The 18824-nt window shown below is 44.9% G+C and overlaps 2 protein-coding genes and 1 long non-coding RNA gene across 19 annotated transcripts in view; 1 reads left to right on the forward strand and 2 right to left on the reverse strand.

Moving 5' to 3' along the window:
- Positions 1-4714, forward strand: part of GNAL (G protein subunit alpha L) — a 205473-nt gene extending 200759 nt beyond the window's left edge. For all 3 annotated transcript variants that reach the window (XM_055238629.2, XM_063641493.1, XM_063641487.1), the window contains one exon: positions 1-4714. In XM_055238629.2, the coding sequence (XP_055094604.2) occupies positions 1-147 (147 nt within the window). In that variant the 3' untranslated portion in view covers positions 148-4714.
- The window catches only part of MPPE1 (metallophosphoesterase 1), a 25639-nt gene continuing 9316 nt past the window's right edge, over positions 2502-18824 (reverse strand). For 2 of the 15 annotated variants that reach the window (XM_055238681.2, XM_063641527.1), the window contains exons 2-10: positions 16262-16634; positions 12799-12907; positions 8691-8794; positions 7973-8047; positions 5930-6038; positions 5726-5794; positions 5509-5631; positions 4705-4845; positions 2502-3657 (exon numbers count right to left, since the gene is read on the reverse strand). In XM_055238681.2, the coding sequence (XP_055094656.1) occupies positions 3475-3657; positions 4705-4845; positions 5509-5631; positions 5726-5794; positions 5930-6038; positions 7973-8047; positions 8691-8794; positions 12799-12907; positions 16262-16542 (1194 nt within the window). In that variant the 5' untranslated portion in view covers positions 16543-16634 and the 3' untranslated portion in view covers positions 2502-3474. Of the gene's footprint in view, positions 3658-4704; positions 4846-5508; positions 5632-5725; positions 5795-5929; positions 6039-7972; positions 8048-8690; positions 8795-12798; positions 12908-16261; positions 16670-16804; positions 16905-18824 lie in introns of those variants that run through there. The other 13 variants (XM_063641528.1, XM_055238693.2, XM_063641548.1 and 10 more) reach the window with 11 other exon arrangements.
- Positions 5153-5509, reverse strand: LOC134736921 (uncharacterized). Its single transcript, XR_010121413.1, has 2 exons — positions 5419-5509; positions 5153-5308 (listed from the first exon to the last, which is right to left on the reverse strand). It is a non-coding gene; the product is annotated as an uncharacterized lncRNA (long non-coding RNA).

The following is an 18824-nucleotide window of genomic DNA, read 5'->3' on the forward strand; positions in this document are numbered from 1 at the left end:
AGGATCAGCACGGCCACTGGTGACGGCAAACATTACTGCTACCCGCACTTCACCTGCGCCGTGGACACGGAGAACATCCGCAGGGTGTTCAACGACTGCCGCGACATCATCCAGCGGATGCACCTCAAGCAGTATGAGCTCTTGTGAGGATGCTGCCGCCACCCTGCGACGGAGCGGCGCCCCGGACTGCCTGACTGCCAGCCCCATGCCATGGTAGGAGGCAGAGTCTCTAGTTTCATCTTGCTGCCATCTGTCCCGTTCTGTGTCGACCACCAAGCCTCTGGCTACCTCTGTCCCCTCAGGTTTGGTTGTGTAGCTTCTGTTGTCATTGAGTACAGCCTCCCACAGCATCCCACCCCCAAACCACCGACTCTCATTGCTGACACTGCAGCAGAATCTGTCCAGGTGGGAGCCCCATTATTCATTCTCCCTTTATTGATTCATCGAGGAGAACTTGGTAGATGGGGAGAAAACGCAGTTTGCTTTTTTTTCCACGTTGTCAACCGTGACTGCAAGAGCGTTCGTGCAGTGCCCCGAGCCGCGGCCCTCTCTGATTATCCCTTTATGAAGCTGCAGGCTGACGAGCGATGGTCCCTTCCCATTGGCCTTAGCCCAAGACTTAGAGTCGACCCCAAGCGACAGAGTGACCAGAAACCCTTTTACAGTCACATTCGGAGTCGCTGCTGGCCTCAGGCATTTGAATTAGAGCTACTTTGAGCCTCTTACATTTAGGCAGAAAACCTACCACATTCACTACTGCAAAATGTGTCCTGTCTAAAAATGATTCTCTAGACTTTCCCTGTACTCGGCATCGTCTTCTTTCTTCGAGCCTCTCTGTTATTGTTCCTATTGCTGGTTTATTATACTGTACAGACCACAAAATGTAATATTCTTTTGTATAACTACTAAAGAAAAATCCTTGTAGATCGTTGTGCCTTCACCATGGCTATCTATACCTGCACATGACATGTGTTTGTATTGTGCTGAAGAGCTCAATGTCAACATTACCTGCTGCTTACTCTGAAAAAAGGAATGAATGGTAGCTGTAGAATTTAGGATATTTTATCAGGTTGGCACTTTATAAAATACTCCCTGATTTAAAAAATTGTAAGTTATACACGTTAATCATCCACATTCTACCGACAATGTCGTACCAACATCAACCTGCTCTTACTTCTCTGAGCTGCAACCACCTGCTCTTACTTCTCTGAGCTGTAAAAACCTGAACTCAATTCAGGGGTACAAATTGCAATCTAATCTTTTCAGGGAACCAGGGATTTTTTTCTCTCTCTCTAGACAATATGTTTCCTAGTCTGCTAATGAAACACTTCTTCAAGTTCCCTAAGTGGGAACAGGTCCATCATTCCCTTAGTCAAAACTCTGGACACAAGCTACATCATACAAGTAAGCAAACAGTAAGAGAAAAACAAAATGTGGCCAGGCGCGGTGGCTCACGCCTGTAATCCCAGCACTTTGGGAGGCCGAGGCAGGCGGATCACAAGGTCAGGAGATCAAGACCATCCTGGCTAACATGTGAAACCCAGCCTCTACTAAAAATACAAAAATTAGCCAGCCGTGGTGGCGGGCGCCTGTAATCTCAGCTACTCGGGAGGCTGAGGCAGGAGAATTGCTTGAACCTGGGAAGTGGAGATTGCAGTGAGCCGAGGTCGCACCATTGCACTCCAGCCTGGGCATCAAAGTGAGACTCAGGCCAAAAAAAAAAACACAAAAAAACCTTGACGTGTCAGTGTTTGTGTCTGGCCTAGGAGAATAAGGATGACAGCTTCACTTGCCTTTTGAAGAAGAAACATTACAAAACCTTAATCTGAAGTATAAAGTCAAAAGATGTGGCTCTTTCTCACACTTGCAAGATTTACAAATACAGCCTCAAACATTATGACACGCCGACAATATCTAGAAAGTAAGAATTGTTGTAGCAATGACGCTTCATATTCTATCTATCTGTAGCCACAGAGTTGAGGGTAGTTTTTGTAGGTCTAAAATAATTTGTAAAGATGTCCAAAGTTAAATTTTCAACAATACAAATCTAGAGAAGTGACAGCCTACATTACTTCATTACTCTTCTTTTAGTCTTTAGTCTTTAATATTTTAAAGTTTACTCTATAAGTCAGCATTTTGTAATCCTTTATAAACTCATCCAGATTTAAATGCTACTTTTTCATGAAGAAAGGATGACAACTTTACAGACAGTCAGTGCAACACACACATATTTTATCTCATCACCGTCTTCCTGCCCCTCCCATCCACTGTCTCATAAACCCTCAGTTGAACTAAGATAAATACAATGGAAATTATTTTCAGTTCCCCTTGCACTGTCAAAGTAAAACAAGAAAACTGAAAAGCTACACCCCCAGCAAGAAAGGGAAGTATGTTGTTGTATGCATCATCACTCAACAATTACCCTCTAACTAAACATCCTCTTTAAGAGTTTAATTCAAACGACAGCCAGACTGTTAAGAAAAAAAAACAAAAATAATAACTTTTATCTGGCTTACAATTATTAAAGCATTTATTTTCAGGTGCCAAAAGCCATATCCCATTCTACTTTTTAAGTTTCTTTTGATCACTGACAGGCATTAACAGATGTAACAACTTGGTCTCCTATAGAGAAAATTACACTTATCTAAAAATCTGATTCCATTAATTGATCAAGTATAAAAATCTATGAAAACAATATGTTCTGCACATCACATCTGTACTTTTTTTTTAAACGTATTTTTTGAGACGGAGTCTCACTTCGTTGCCCAGGCTGGAGTGCAGTGGCACGATCTTGGCTCACTGCAACCTCCGCCTCCCGGGTTCAAGGGATTCTCCTGCCTCAGCCTCCCAAGTAGCTGGGATTATAGGCACTTGCCACCATGCTTGGCTAATTTTTGTATTTCTAGTGGAGATGAGGTTTCACCACGTTGGCCAGGCTGGTCTTGAACTCCTGACCTCTAGTGATCCACCCGCCTCAGCCTCCCAAAGTGCTGGGATTACAGGTGTGAGCCACTGCGCCCTGCCACATCTGTACTTTTAAGGGTACAGCTTTACAGTACATAGGAATTTGAGAACCACTTCACAGGAAGAGGGAAACAGCCCAATATTTATGTATACACATAATCCCAAGTGTGTGCTGGGGCCACCAGGCCCTTCCTGGGGGAACAAGGACTGTTGTGCATGTGAGTGATGACATTAATAGCATTTACATACTGTACAGATGCAACCTTTGATGATACATATATTTGATAAAAATGAGAAAACAGATTTGTTGTAGAGTACCTGTCCACTTTTATAGCATGAGAACAGTACAATCAACTATTTATTTTGCAGTTACTCATGTCAGTGATTGAGAATTTCTGTGCTGTGCAGAGAGACGGCCTGTAATTGGTCTTATCATCCACTTGATTCTAACATGATCTCTGCCCAAAGTTCCATTTCTTGGGCTTTGATATTTATAATGGCGCCTGCTCTTCATCTTATCTTACGCTTTCTGAGCAAGTTCAAACCAGAAAGAAAAGGTGAGGCTAAAAGCCCAAAGTGAGTGACTGTGAGGACCACAAGGAAGCCCACCACTCCACAGTAGATGATCAAAACCACGTCCTCACGTGGGAGGTAGCACTTGGAGAGGGTGTAGTCTGTGGGCGTGATGCTACCCTGGAAAGGAGAAAGGAAAGTTATGCTGAGAGCACCAGGCACAGGCTGAACACCACAGTCTTAGAAACAGCAGAGAGAAGACTGCCGTCTCAGGTTCCCCCCAGGTGAGGCAGGGAAGGGGCCCTCCTCACCTGAGACCTAGGGGGCCCAGCCTTACCCCTGCACAGCTCACCCCCGACCAGCCCAGGCTCCGGCAGGAGAGACAAGTAAGGCCCAAGTGTGCCTGGGTGGAAAATGTCTGGGACACTGACCTGTCAAAACTGGCCCCTGGCCCACTGGGTTCCCATCAAATATAGTGGGGGGATCCATAACAGAGATTCAGAGAGGCACCGTGGAGTTCCAGGGTCATCGGTCAGCAAGGAACAAGGAGGGAAGGGTGTCTTCCTGCCCCTTGATGCTCAACTAAGTATCTGTTCCCTAGAAATACGTTTGTACAGGTCGTCTCCGTGGGCTTTTCTTTGCAGATACTTTTATGTGGAACGACAGTGGCAAATGTTTTCATTTACTTTGAATTTGAAAATGTTGGTTTCCTCCACTTTTTTATGAAGTAAAAGAACCTGTCGTACCAGCGTCATGAGCTGGATGCAGGAGCCCATGGCTGAAAGGAGTTAAAACGCCCAGTGGTCATTAAGTGAAACATCTTTTATCAACCTGCAAAGGCTGTAGCGTTCTCTGCCAGGTCAAATGGGCATGTTTAGAAAATAAGAGAAGATGGCTGAGTATAGCTAATGAATAAATGGTTGTTTCTTTAGAAAATTAAACACACACAGAGTGTAAGAGGAGAGGACACGGCCCTCCCTGAAGGATAAAGTCCACCTGGACGGTGCCCTGCCCTCGCTTCTCACATTAACTGCCCAGGAATGTCATGCTGATTGGTTCCTGGAAGGGTGTTTGGCAAGGGGCAGTGTATGGAACTATGTGTAGAGGGAGGGAAATTTGTGTGTGGCTTTTGTAAATTTTTACAGATTGCAGCAATTAAATAGTTGATTACTGTGTTGATTTAAATGCTTATGAAAGCTTTCAGACAAAAATAAACTTTCACGTTACCATGATGAAACTGGGGTTGTTTCTGTTCCTCCAACTGAAAGATGGGACGCTGAGCTCGGGTACTCGGCCCCCGTGGTGCACCTCGCAGGCGCTGTGCGTGTGGCCGCTGAGAACCAGGCGCGGCTGGAGCCACCACAGCAGCTGACAGCCGCCAAGAAGACAGCAAAGCTGGCTGTTAGCTCATCCTCAACCAGGCTCTCACTGCTCAGCAGACCCAATTAAATACTAAATCCTTACTTTGAAGGACTGGTTTATTTTTTTCCTTAAAAATCCTTTGGTTTATTTATACGAAATCAAAGGTAAGGTCAGCCCCTTTGAGTCTACTGTTCTCATCCCAGATTTTATATACTTTTTATGGTATTTTATCTTTATAAATATTTTATACATTTATCTTATAAATATTTCCTATATATTATATATAATGTAATATGTATTATATAAATCTATATAAGAAAATGCATTTCAATTTTAATTAAGTCCCTAAAAATTTGACTCTTCAGTTCCATTCACATTTCTAAATACATTTAAGTTGGTGAAAAACTCTGAATACAAAGAATAGCTGAGACTATTATTGACTTGAGGGTAGGAAACAGAAGTAGGTTTACTGGAAAAAAAAAAAGAAAGCGATTAAATGAAAATCTGAGATACTGTGAAAGCCAGGCCTCCACCCCTGTCCCCAGGTGATAACTAAGTCATCAACGTTTCAGCAAACACCTGCCCTAGCCTGGGCGCTCTGTTTGTTGACATGCGAGGTGATGAGAGTCACACTGCGACATGAATTAGCATCACGACGCCCTGGCAAACCTTTTGTGATGCCTCCCGTGAAAGCACGTCATAGTTCTCCTTAAATGGGATGTCCCTTTCCTCTGGAGGAGCAGCGTCTTCCCCAGAACAGTTAGCATCACTTCTCCGATACAGAGGATAATGCTGTCCGGGGTGGAGAGAGGAGGAGTTCAGGCGGCTATCGTGAAACCACTGGCTGCCTGCTGTGTGCCATGAGCCCCTTCCTCCCCCAGCTCACCTGCAGGAGGACGGGGGCAGACATGGGCAGCGGAGGCCCAGGTCCACACCGGCTGGAGCCACGTGCCTGCTGGGTACAAGTCAGGCCATTAATCCGCACACCTGACCCTCATCAAAGGGCAAGAAGAGCTAGGGGGCTGAGTGAGCAACCAAAGCAGAGCAACACGGGACAGAAGGCACCTGTGGCATTCAGATGCTCTCCTACCTCTCGGGAGCAGTTCAGTCTGTGAGAAACTTCAATGAGCTCTGCTTCTGTTTCAGAGCAGATGCCACAGCCGTCCCCGTTCAGCGCCACGCTGTTGACCATCACGAAGCTGAGGCGGAGGGAAACACAGGTGAGGCCGCTGGGGGTACCAGTGCTTTCTTTTCCCCACTGTTGCCATGAAAAGAAAGCTGAGCATCCAGTGCCAAGAAACAAGCCCAGAGCGCTTTCAATCCCACCCAGAATAATTTGGTGTCTTTTTAAATATGAGTCAATATTAACAAAAATAGCATTACTGGGAGTTCTGTCTAAGACACGATCGAAGGGTTTTTGACCCTAAACTTGTGAGAAATCCCAGATTACAGAAGCTCTGCAGTTAGACTACGTCTAAGCTCATCCTCTAACCAGAACCTCATCTGTTACAGTGCCTCTTCTGTGCAGGGGGCTGAGAACCCTATGCCCACCCCATCAGCTGGTTGTGAGGATTCAATGAAATAACATGGCAGGTGTTTAGAACACAGCCTGCCACTAGAAAGTACTCAGTACGTGTCAGATATTGTGACTAAGAGGTAGAGGGAAGCACAGAGTGCGTCAGTGACATACGGACACACACAGCAAGTAAGGCAGACGGTAGGGTGCCGGTTAGAGCTAACTGGGTATGGATAATCCCAAACTAGGGTAATAACAAAGTCCATTGTGGTTAGACTCAGCAGCCACATTTTTTAAAAGACTCCCACTAAATACGCTTTTATTTCCTACATGCATACCATCTTGGAATGATGAAAGTACTTGTCAGTAAAGACTGCTTGAAATTTAACTCGTTTTAGAGATAAGGGGTGGAGTTATCAAGTGATCAGCAGTATGATAAGCCGTTTAAAGTGTCTTAAACACACTTAGACGGAAATAATTCAAACTGTATTATGTTTCTATTATGAGTCAGCAGAGAAAACCACCTACTAGACTCTGCCCTCCTGTCAGAGGGAAAGGTGAGCATTGGTGGTGAAGCCACTGGACAGATATGACCTCACCTGCAGACCTGCTGTGTCCAAGGTCAACAGAGTGCTGGGCACCCACAGGAAGGACAAGATTAAAAGAGAAAAGGCTTCGGCCGGGCGCGGTGGCTCACGCTTGTAATCCCAGCACTTTGGGAGGCCGAGGTGGGCGGATCACGAGGTCAGGAGATCGAGACCACGATGAAACCCCGTCTCTACTAAAAATACAAAAAAAAAAAATTAGCCAGGCGTGGTGGCAGGTGCCTGTAGTCCCAGCTACTCAGAGAGGCTGAGGCAGGAGAATGGCGTGTCCGGGAGGTGGAGCTTGCAGTGAGCCGAGATTGCGTCACTGCACTCCACCCTGGGTGACAGAGCGAGACTCCGTCTCAAAAAAAAAAAAAAGAGAAAAGGCTTCCACTCCCACCTGTTTTCTCTCCACCGCGTCTATAATCAGTATAGAGTATGGAGTCCTGTCCACTGTGCTGCAGCCGCATACACAGCCCAGAAAAGATCTAGAGATGGGCACTGAGGTGGCCTTGCAGAGCGGGAGCTGCTCATGGTCAGGCTAAGGGTCAGGATGCTCTGGTCTAAAAGCCCAGGCCAATGGAGATGGGTAGCACAGAGCTACAGAGGAACTGTGACACACTTGCCACCAAATCCCATGACATCATAACTACGAGAACAGTCTTTGTCAAGTGAAATTAGTATATTTTGATCAAATAAAAAAAGACTCTTTTACAAAGTGGGCTGATGAAATTTGTACCACCCAGACAGTGCAGACAGAAAGATATCATTCCCACAGTGGCTGGGCAGAGTCATAAACTGACCGATTCATTGTGGGGTTGTCAAGGAAAACCAGGGTGGTTTGAGGTTTCCCATCTATCGGCTCCCATTGTGAGCATCAGCAAGGACAGCCTAAGGCACTGCTGTTTAAAGATCATAAACCAGGCTAAACAGAACACAGGTAGATGATAGATCCCAGTATGGCAGGCACCTTTAAAAAATGAAGTTTCCAAGGACTAAAGGTCTTGGAAGAATTTACCAATATACTCACTTAATGCCTTTCCAAGAAAACAGTCTTTCAGAGCTGAACACTTTCTCAAAGCGTTCTACTTTGTATGTGTTCATCCTATATTCAATTGTAAGAAGAAACATTTTTCAGGACAAGCCATTTTAGAAACTCCTAGAGTTATCATGAACACAAAATAACTTTCAAGACTTGAGTTTCAGACTAGCATTATTAGTTAAGGGCTCCACCTGGCCCCAGGATATCAAAGCTCAAATTTTAGTTCCACTACTTACTATGAAGCCTGGGGCAAGTTACTCAGCTGCCCAGGGCCTCAGATTCCACATTGGTACCACAGGTAAAACAACAGGACCATGGTAATGATTAATGTGTTAACATATGGAAGTAAAGTACTTGAAACAGATGGCACATTATAAGCACTAGAGCACTATATAAATGTTAGCTATGAAAGTCTAAATGATCTTGTTTTTTCATTCCCAAAGACAATAATTGGCCATTAAATGTACATTTCTAGTTAGATGTTTCCTAAGGGCACACACGATTCATTCATTCCACAGATATTTGTTGAGGGTGTACTATGCACCAAGTAAAAACCCCTTCAAGAGTTTAACATCCCAGAGCTTACATCTTTTGAAGAAAACAAATTTCAAGACAGCACAAATAGGGCTTTCACCTGAATTCCAACAGATTTAGAATTCCAGTTAACAAGAGCTCTCAGGGTTCAGGGCTTTCATGAACTACTTACTCATAATGGAAGCCAATGTCATGGTTTCCAGCAACTACCTTCAGCTGTACATGACTTGGGTGTCTGAACATTTTCTGAAACCGCTCCACGTCATCCGCCCATGCCTGAGGGAAAAAAAATCACTGCTGGGAGCCAGAGAACCATCTCTGCCCTGTGGCCAAAAAAACATGATCCCTGTTTTGTTTTTTTTGAGATGAGTCTGGCTCTGTTTCCAGGCTGAAGTGCAGTGGTGTGATCTCTGCTCACTGCAACCTCCATCTCCCGCATTCAAGCGATTCTCCTGCCTCAGCCTCTGGAGTAGCTGGGATTACAGGCACATGCCACCATGCCCGGCTAACTTTTTGTGTGTGTGTGTGTATTTTTAGTAGAGACAGGGTTTCACCATGTTAGCCAGGATTGTCTCGATCTCCTGACCTCGTGATCCGCCCACCTCAGCCTCCCGAAGTGCTGGGATTACAGATATGAGCCAATGCGCCCAGCCAATGATCCCTATTTTGATGTGAGAAGTGAATGAATTCCCCTGTTCAAATCAGATGCCCATAAAGATGATGCAGAACTTTTTTTGAGATGGAGTCTCGCTCTGTTGCCCAGGCTGGAGTGCAGTGGCATGATCTCGGCTCACTGCAAGCTCCGCCTCCGGGGTTCACGCCATTCTCCTGCCTCAGCCTCCCGAGTAGCTGGGACTACAAGCACCCACCGCCGCACCCGGCTAATTTTTTGTATTTTTAGTAGAGACGGGGTTTCACCATGTTAGCCAGGATGGTCGCGATTTCCTGACCTCATGATCCACCCGCCTCGGCCTCCCAAAGTGCTGGGATTACAGGCATGAGCCACCGCACTTGGCCATAATACGTCTTTTTTTAAGACTACAATTAATACTTACTGTTATTTAATTTGATGCCAAGTTTTTGTTTTATTTTGTTGTTTTTTTGAGACAGGGTCTCACTCTGTCACCCAAGATGGAGTGCAGTGGCCATGATCTCGGCTCACTGCAATCTCCGCCTCCCGGGTTCAAGTGATTCTCCTGCCTCAGCCTCCTGAGTAGCTGGGACTACAGGCGTGCGCCACCACGCCCAGCTAGTTTTTGTATTTTTAGTAGACACAGGGTTTCACCATGTTGGCCAGGCTGGTCTCGAACTCCTGACCTCAAGTGATCCACCTGCCTCAGCCTCCCAAAGTGCTAGGATTACAGGCATGAGCCACCAAGCTCAGCCTGATGCCAAATTTTTAAATAGTATCCTCTCCCATCTTAAAACAATAACTGGCAATCCCAAAAAATATTTGGTTCATACACCTATTATTTCAAGATCCCCTGAAGACCATTCATAGACCCTGGTGGAGAAATGCTTCAGATCTGGGCATGCTATAGGAACAGGCTCTGACAAAATGTCCAGTAAGTTCTTCATGTGTCTCAACTAAGACAACGATGAGGACATCTTTAAAAGTGGCATTCCCCTATGGCTACAACTGTGGAAACAAGAACTAATGAAATCAAGAAAGAAAGACAAAAAATACTTATTGTAACAAATATTTCAAAATTATTCTGATACTTGCTTTAACTATTAAAACTTCAGAGTTATGTTAGTGTAGTTCTTATTTTTATAAAGCTAAAAATATCAATTGTACAAACACCCTAGGGTAGGGAAAAAAACAAAAAAACCTCTATTCTAGATAGTAACCAACTTTATCCTAAATGTTGTAAATCTGGCAAAACCTAAGGAAATATGCTGGATAGAGTCCTTGAATACGTTTACAAAGATTCCACTTTAACAAATAACATTTAAAGTTAGATGGCTGGGCGCAGTGGCTCACGCCTGTAATCCCAGCACTTTGGGAGGCTGAAGCAGGTGGATCACTTGAGGTCAGGAGTTTGAGACCAGCCTGGCCAACATGATGAAACCTGTCTCTACTAAAAATACAAAAATTAGCTGAGTGTGGTGGCGCGTGCCTGTAATCCCAACTACTCGAGGAGGCTGAGGCAGGAGAATCACTTGAACCAGGGAGGCAGAGGTTGTAGTAAGCTAGGCAGAGGTTGCAATAAGCTGAGATCACACCACTGCACTCCAGCCTTGGTGACAGAGCGAGACACCAGCTCAAAAAAATAAAAAAAAAAAGTTAGAGTAACATAAAATCAGAATAAGAGACATAGAAAAACATAAAATGTTGCCCTTAATTTGGAAAAGCAACATATCTATCCAACCTCATTTTGTAACTAGTTGTTTTTACACATAACATTTCCACTATCTCACATTTAATTATAGCCTAGACGATAACAAACATTGCAACTCTGTAAACAGTGGTTCCTATCAACTCTGAAACAAGACTTCTCTTGTGCAGCTATTGAATTGTCCTAGGAAATGCCAGTAAGGTTTTTTGGATTTTTGTTGTGGGGTTTTTTCTTTTGTTTTGTTTTTGGTTTGGTTGTTTGTCTTCCTTGATTTTTATCTTTATTTTTTGAGACAGGGTCTCACTCTATCACCCAGGGTCTCACTCTATCACCCAGGCTGGAATGCAGTGGTGCACAGCTGACTGTGGCCTTGATCTCCCAGGCTCAAGCGATCCTCCCACTTCAGCCTCCTGAGTAGCTGGGACTATAGGCGTGCACCACCACGCCTGGCTAATTTTTGTATTTTTTGTAGAAACAGGGTCTCACTAATTTGCCCAAGCTGGTTTTGAATTCCTGGGCTCAAATGATCCTCCTGCCTTGTAGTAGGTCTGGCACGGTGGCTCACGCCTATAATCTCGGCACTTTGGGAGGCCAAGGTGGGCAGATTGCTTGAGCTCAGGAGTTCAAGACCGGCCTGGGCAACACGGTGAAACCCCATCTCTACTAAAATACAAAAAATTAGCTGGGCATGGTGGTGCGTGCCTGTAATCCCAGCTACTCAAGAGGTTGAGGAGGGAGAATCGCTTGAACCCAGGAGGCAGAGGTTGCAGTGAGCCAAAATCACACCACTACACTGCAGCCTGGGTGACAGAGTGAGACTCCATTCCCCACAGCACCAAAAAAAAAAAGAAAAAGAAAAATAAAGGGCAGGCACAGTGGCTCATGCCTGTAATCCTAGCACATTGGGAGGCCAAGGTGGGCGGATCACCTGAGGTCAGGAGTTTGAGCCCAGCCTGACCAACATGGAGAAACCACGTCCCTACTAAAAATACAAAATTAGCTGGGCGTGGTGACACATGCCTGTAATCCTAGCACACAGGAGGCTGAGGCAGGACAATCGCTTGAACCTGGGAGGCAGAGGTTGCGGTGAGCTGAGATTGCGCCATTGCACTCCAGCCTGGGCAACGAGTGAAACTCCATCTCAAAAAAAAAAAAAAAAAATCCTCCTGCCTTGGGCTTCCAAAGTGCTGGTACTACAGGCATGTGATGAAGTTTTTTAAACTATACCCCAAATTAAAGATTTTCCAAAAACCATTAGTGACTGAACATTTTTAAGCAGCAAGAACAGCTCGTGTCTTCATTCGTTTTGTTCCAAGGATGTAATAAGCAAAACATTGTGACAACTAAGGTGAGAACAGCTTTTCTCTTTGGTTTGTGGAAAGTGTTACATTACCCCAATACCCAGGCAGGGGTCTCGGCCCCCTCTGAAAGCAGAGGATCCTCACGTCAAGTCCCCAGGGCTCCTTCTGCATCTCTCACTCAGAAGAAAGAAAATCAGAGAAGAATAGCAAGTCTCTTTTGTAGCACAATTCTCATAATATCGTGGTTCAATAAGAGTGTGAAATTAAATGTACATTTCAATATGTATTTTGCAATTTTGGTGACAACTGAAATAACATCTATCTTGCCCGTTTCTCCCTTTCCCAAGAGGTTCACAAAACAGTGTATTCCAACTAAATGATATCTGGCTAATCGACATATTTCCTACATAGACAAATGTTTACGATTAGCCAACCTAACTCAAGATTGAGTTGTTCTAATAATCTTAGATAGCCTATGAATTCTAATCATCTTCCAAATAGCCTATGCATTTTTAATATCAGTAGTAAGTACAACTTCCATAAAATTTCCAACTCAAGCTGACATTGCTTCGTGGATTCTCTGGGATACTTGTGCTGGACCTCAAAGCAGGATGAGGGCACCTGGAACACAGAGTCCTACCTCAGGGGTGCTCCACTTCCCTTCATCAAAGATATCCCCCAGGATGAAGACGACTTCCGGCTGCAGCAGCCACAGAGCTGTCTGGAAGGCTCTCTCCATCTGCCATTCCCTTGACACCAATAGGAAAAAGTAAGGCATCAGTCTCTTTCCTGGGTGGAGGCTACTTCTGTATTATGCACCATTTAAACAGCAAACTAAATGGTTCCACTCTCCTTCTTCCAGAGCCCCACTCTTGCATTCCCATCCCTGGCTTGAAGGGCCAAAGAGTCCATATCTGATTAAAGGTGGGGAATTAAGTATCAGAGAAGAGTCCGGCCATCCCTTCCACACACCCCAGACACTGTGGTGCGCAGGAACAGGCCCCACTCTGCACCCTGCAGCCATCACTCGGTCAAGACAGCAACTGGGACCTGAGAGAGCCTAATGCAGCTTCCAGAGATGCTCAGTGTAGACTGATTTTGTACCACACAGAGGAGATTATTGTATCTAGCTTAATTTTAGCTTCTTCTTGAGGGGACTTCAACTTCCTTCTTTGCTTCCAAGTTGGAGGGGAGATGACGAGAGAAATAGGCTAGCCAATATCAAAACAGGAAATCCTGGAGATTTCACACATGCAAGTAATCCTCCCAGAGGTAAGACAAGCAAACGAAAAGAGCCTGGAGGCTGGGTGTGGTGGCTCATGCCTGTAATCCCAGCACTTTGGGAGGCTGAGGTGGGCAGATCATGAGGTCAGGAGTTCAAGACCAGCCTGGCCAATATCATGAAACCCTGTCTCTACTAAAAATACAAAAAATCAGCTGTGCATGATGGCATGCCTGTGGTACCAGCTACTTGGGAGGCTGAAGCAGGAGAATTGCTTGAACCCAGGAGGCAGAGGTTGCAGTGAGCTGAGATCATGCCACTGCACTCACTCCAGCCTGGGTGACAGAGTGAGACTCCATCTCAAAAAAGAAGAGCCTGGGATCTGCAATCTGACAGACGATGGATTAACATCCCAGCTCAATCCATTGAAAAGCTGTGTGGCTTTGAAAATATTGCCTATTCTGATTCCCAGTGTCTCCATTGGTAAATGGCGATCTTATTTTATTTTGTTTATTTTTTGAGATAGAGTTTCACTCTTGTGGCCCAGGCTGGAGTGCAATGGTGTGATCTCGGCTCACTGTGACCTCCGCCTCCCCATTTCAAGTGATTCTCCCGCCTCAGCCTCCCAAGTAGCTGGGATTACAGGCATGCGCCACCACACCCAGCTAATTTTGTATATTTAGTAGAGACAGGGTTTCTCCATGTTGGTCAGGCTGGTCTCGAACTCCTGACCTCTGGTGATCCACCCGCCTCAGCCTCCCAAAGTGCTGGGATTACAGGCGTGAGCCACTGCACGCAGCCGGTAAATGGGGATTTTAAAGCCTACTTGCACAGGATAGTTACAGGGTTAAATAAGACAGCATTTGTAAAGCATGGCACAGGCACACAGCAGGTGCTCAAAAATGTCAGTGCTTGCTCAGCCCTCCCCATCTTCAACCTAACCAAATCCAGCCTATGTCAATTTCCTAAGGAATCCAAACCTTTCCTCCTTTTTAAGGCATTTTCCTGGCTGCTCCTCCTCTACAAAAGGGAAATGCTATGTCCTGGGATATACAAATAGGGGAAAGTAGGCTGGGTGCGGTGACTCACACCTGTAATTTCAATGCTTTGGAGGCCAAGGAGGGGAGGATCACTTGAGGCCAGGAGTTCAAAACCAGCATGGGCAACACAGCAAAACTCCATCTCTACAAAAAAGTAAAAATTAGCTGGGTGTAGTGGCACAAGCCTGTTGTCCTAGCTACTTGGGAGGCTGCAGTTAGCTATGATCCTGCTACTGCCCTCCAGCCTGGGCAACAGAGCTAGACCCCATTTTAATCAGTCAATGTAATTTCTGGTCAGAGGAAGATTTTTAGATCCCAAGTGAACTGAATGGTACACATCACCCATGAAAGGCTTTTTACCCAAGATCTCTCTCAAAATACATTTCTCCGTTTTTCTTATTTTATTTTACTTTTAGAGACAGGCTCTTCCTCTGTCGCCCAAGCTGGACTGCAGTGCCATGATCATAGCTCACTGGAGGCTCAAACTCTGGTGCTCAAAATAGCTCAGGCGATCCTCCTGCCTCAGCCTCCTGAGTAACTAGGACTACGAGTGGGCATAAATAGCAAAAATTAGCTATTTTTGGTTTTTGTTCATTGTTTTTTTGTAGAAATGAGGTCTTGCCATGTTGCCCAGGCTGGTCTCAAATTCCTGGCCTCAAGCAGTTCTTCACCTCCACCTCCTAAAGTGCTGGGATTACAGGCGTGAAGCACTGCACCCAGCTTCTCAGTTTCTCTTGATTTAATGTTATTCACCATAGAAAGTAAAAATTAGAAACAGCGGCAGGAAGAAGGCACAGAAGGCTACTTGGAGAGACCAGACATCAATCAGGATCAATTTGTAAGACCAAGACACTGCAGGCCCCCCACCAGCCCTTCTTGAGCTCACGCCTCCTTTGGTTAAAACTCTTAGTAAAAAGGTATAGCTGCTCCTTCATTATTCTTTCTTTCTTTCTTTCTTTCTTTATTTATTTATTTATTTATTTTTTGAGATGGAAACTTGCTCTGTTGCTCAGGCTGGAGTGCAGTGGTGCAATCTCAGCTCACTGCAACCTCCGCCTCCCAGGTTTAAGCGATCCTCCTGCCTCAGCCTCTGGAGTAGCTGAGATTACAGGCGCCCGCCACCACGCTCAGCTAATTTTTCTATTTTTTAGTAGAGATGGAGTTGCACCATGTTGGCCAGGCTGGTCTTGAACTCCTGACCTCAGGTGATCCACCTGCCTTGGCCTCCCAAAGTGCTGGGATTACAGGCGTGAGCCACTGTGCCCGGCCTAAAAATAATTTGTTTAAAAAGTTTCCTGGTGAAAAAAACAATGGGGCAGGTGTGAGTTGGAAAGACAGGACCTGATCCTTCCCCAGGGTGATAGCCACAAATCTGCTCTGCTCCTCTGCTGCCTAGAGGAGGCTGAAACCCAATAGCCTCAAAGTTACACAGCAATGAAGATGAGACAGGACCACCAACCCAAATCTGTGTCCTCTCCTGCCCAGGGGACCAGTCCCAGGCACCAGGCATTGTGTAGCATCTTGTTGTCATTGCGTGGCACATCTTGTGATGTTTCTTGTCTTAACCTAGTTACAAACAAGGAGGCAGGGGCTCAGAGGGGCCCTAATAACTTGTCCAAAGTCACAAAGCGATGTGGCCCAGATCTGACTCCCAAATTATGGGGCCCTGTATATATCCTCAGTAAATGGTAAATTCAAAGAAAAGTCAAATATGCCTAAATGTCCTCCTTTGAGAGGAAAATAACTAAGAGTAACCTAAAGCCATAAGCCTTGCCTATGAGGAAAGGGCTATACCGTTTTGCCTACAGAATTTTAGAAAGATTCCTGATTTTACCTCTTACCTTCGTAATTTGTCCAGCCAGTGGCCTAGGAATTCCCCAAGCAAATGGGTGTCAGCCAAAAACATGGCTTTGAGCACAGGCTCACGTGTGGCTTGTTCACCATCAGAGGCTGTGGTTTTCACTTCAGGCCAATTACACTGAAAGATTGCTAAGTAATAGATTAAAAATTCACAAAATAGAAGCACAGCAAAGACAACAGCTATGAGTTTCAACAGCAATGAACTCTTCCTCTTTAACGGATGAAAATTCTGTCTTCCAAACCGCAATTCGATCATCGCCATTTCTCAGGCAACAACAAATCCATCAAGGGTTCACCACGAGAAAACTGCAGAGCCCTGGATAGGGTGATGGCATTCAGGTCTTAGCTGGGCACCTACAGGGAAAAGGAAAAGAATTCCGTTATGTTCCCTAATAATACAGGTATCACGACCTCCCTCTATTAAGAACTAATGAGTTACATAATCCTATCTACATTTCCAAATTAATTGTCTTATACTTTTACAATAATAATATGCCAGATTACTAATAAGGAAAACAACTGACCTCTCCAACTGCTTCAAGCTCTCCATACCTCCATATGCCAGAATAAAGCTATTAGAATGCTTTTCTCAACAAGATGATAAAGTTTCGTTAATATTCTAGAAATCATCAAATGGGAATCCATGAGAATGATGTGTGTCAAGGTAGGAGACATAATGGGAAAATTCAGTATTATTTAAGTGTAATTTGACTCCCAGGATTCCCCACTACCCCTCCTTGACCTTAAAAATCAACAGGTCACAAGCCCCCTGTAATGTGTTGCTTTTGGTGTTAATTCATCAGTTTTCTACTCTGCTTTTCCACAAAATAAGTGAATATTCATGGACAATGTGCTTCAAAGATCCAAGGAATTCATTCCACATTGGACCCAGAGGCCAGGATCTGACAGTGAAACCACCTTTGCAAAATTTTAACAGTAACAGAAATCTGACATAGTTGACTCCATCTTGTTTCTGACTGCCAAGCTGCCCTTGGTCATTCCTGGATATAGGCCAAGCTAACTTTGGGAGGAATTTGCTTATAGGTTGTTTGTTTGTTTTGTTTTTGCAATGGGGTCTCCCTCTATCACCCAGGCTGGAGTGCAGTGGTGTGATCTGGGCTTACTGCAACTTCCGCCTCCTGGGTTCAAGTGATTCTCATGCCTCAGCCTCCTAAGTAGCTGGGATTGCAGGCACCCGTCACCACGTCCAGCTAATTTTTGTATATTTTCTTAGTAGAGACGGTTTTTTGCCATGTTGGCCAGGCTGGTCTCAAACTCCTGACCTCAAATGAACCACCTGCCTCAACCTCCCAAAGTGCTGGGATTACAGGCATGAGCCACTTTGCCAGGCCAGTTTATAGTTTAACTTTGAAGCAAGGATGATGATAATAGTCTCCTCCCTGTTCTGAGGCTGAAACCACCTTTGAAAACTAATGAAAGGTTTTGAGATTAGGATTAGGGGAGGGACTTGAATTCTGCTGAATGTAGTTTCTATAATCCCTTATTGCTCAGGAGTCATGACGCCAGAGGTAACAAAGATTTGTGACTTCCCTCAATTTCTCCTATAGATAACATCACTATTGTAGATCCTAAGATTGGTCTTTTGACATATTTTTCAGACTTTTGGGCAACTGATTTACCCTACCTGACTGACCCTGCTGGGACCCATATTTCGTGGCTCAACTGATCCTATGACCCCACCCAGAAGCAGACTCAGCACACAAGGACCGTTTTCCACATCCCTATGATTTCATTCCCAACCAATCAACAACTCCTGTTCCCCAGGTCCCTGCCCACAAAATTGTCCATAAAAATCCTAACCTCTGAGATTCAGAGAGACTGATTTGAGTAATAATTCCATCTCTCAGTGGCCAGCCTTATGTTAATTAATTAAACTTTTTTTTTTTTGTTTTGAGACTGTCACCCAGGCTGGAGTGCAGTGGCACAATGTCAGCTCACTGCAACCTCTGCCTCCCAGGTTCAAGTGATTCTCATGCCTCAGCCTCCCGAGTAGGTGGGATTACAGGTGTGTGCCACCATGCCCAGCTGATTTTGTTTTTTTGTATTTTTAGTAGAGATGGGGTGTTGCCATGCTGCCCAGGCTAGTCTTGAACTCCTGAGCTCAAGTGATTCACCCGCCTCAGCCTCCCAAAGTGCTAGGATTACAGGCATGAGCCACCGTACCCAGCCCAAACTACTTATTTACTGGAGTACCATAGTCTCAGTGAATGGTTTTGTCTGTGCAGTGGGCAGGAAGAAACTGTGGGTGATTGCAACAGAGCCACCATCTGTGAATGTGAATATTGAGTACTGCAACCAGATTATATGTTTTCACAAAAATGGGTTTTCCCCTGCAAATGTGCCTTAGAACTCTGGATGGCCTTCTTTTATAAGATATTTATGTATAGTGGCTTCTGTAAGGGAACCTTCAAAATTTGTATGGATTCATCCCAAATCTTGGATGAGCTTTGCATCCTGTAAAGAAAGCATCTATTTTTGAGACCTCTGAAGAGAAAAGTTGGTAAAAGCCTGCCCTGAGATAGG

The sequence above is a fragment of the Symphalangus syndactylus genome, chromosome 1 (assembly GCF_028878055.3).
Source record: "Symphalangus syndactylus isolate Jambi chromosome 1, NHGRI_mSymSyn1-v2.1_pri, whole genome shotgun sequence".
Taxonomy (NCBI): domain Eukaryota; kingdom Metazoa; phylum Chordata; class Mammalia; order Primates; family Hylobatidae; genus Symphalangus; species Symphalangus syndactylus.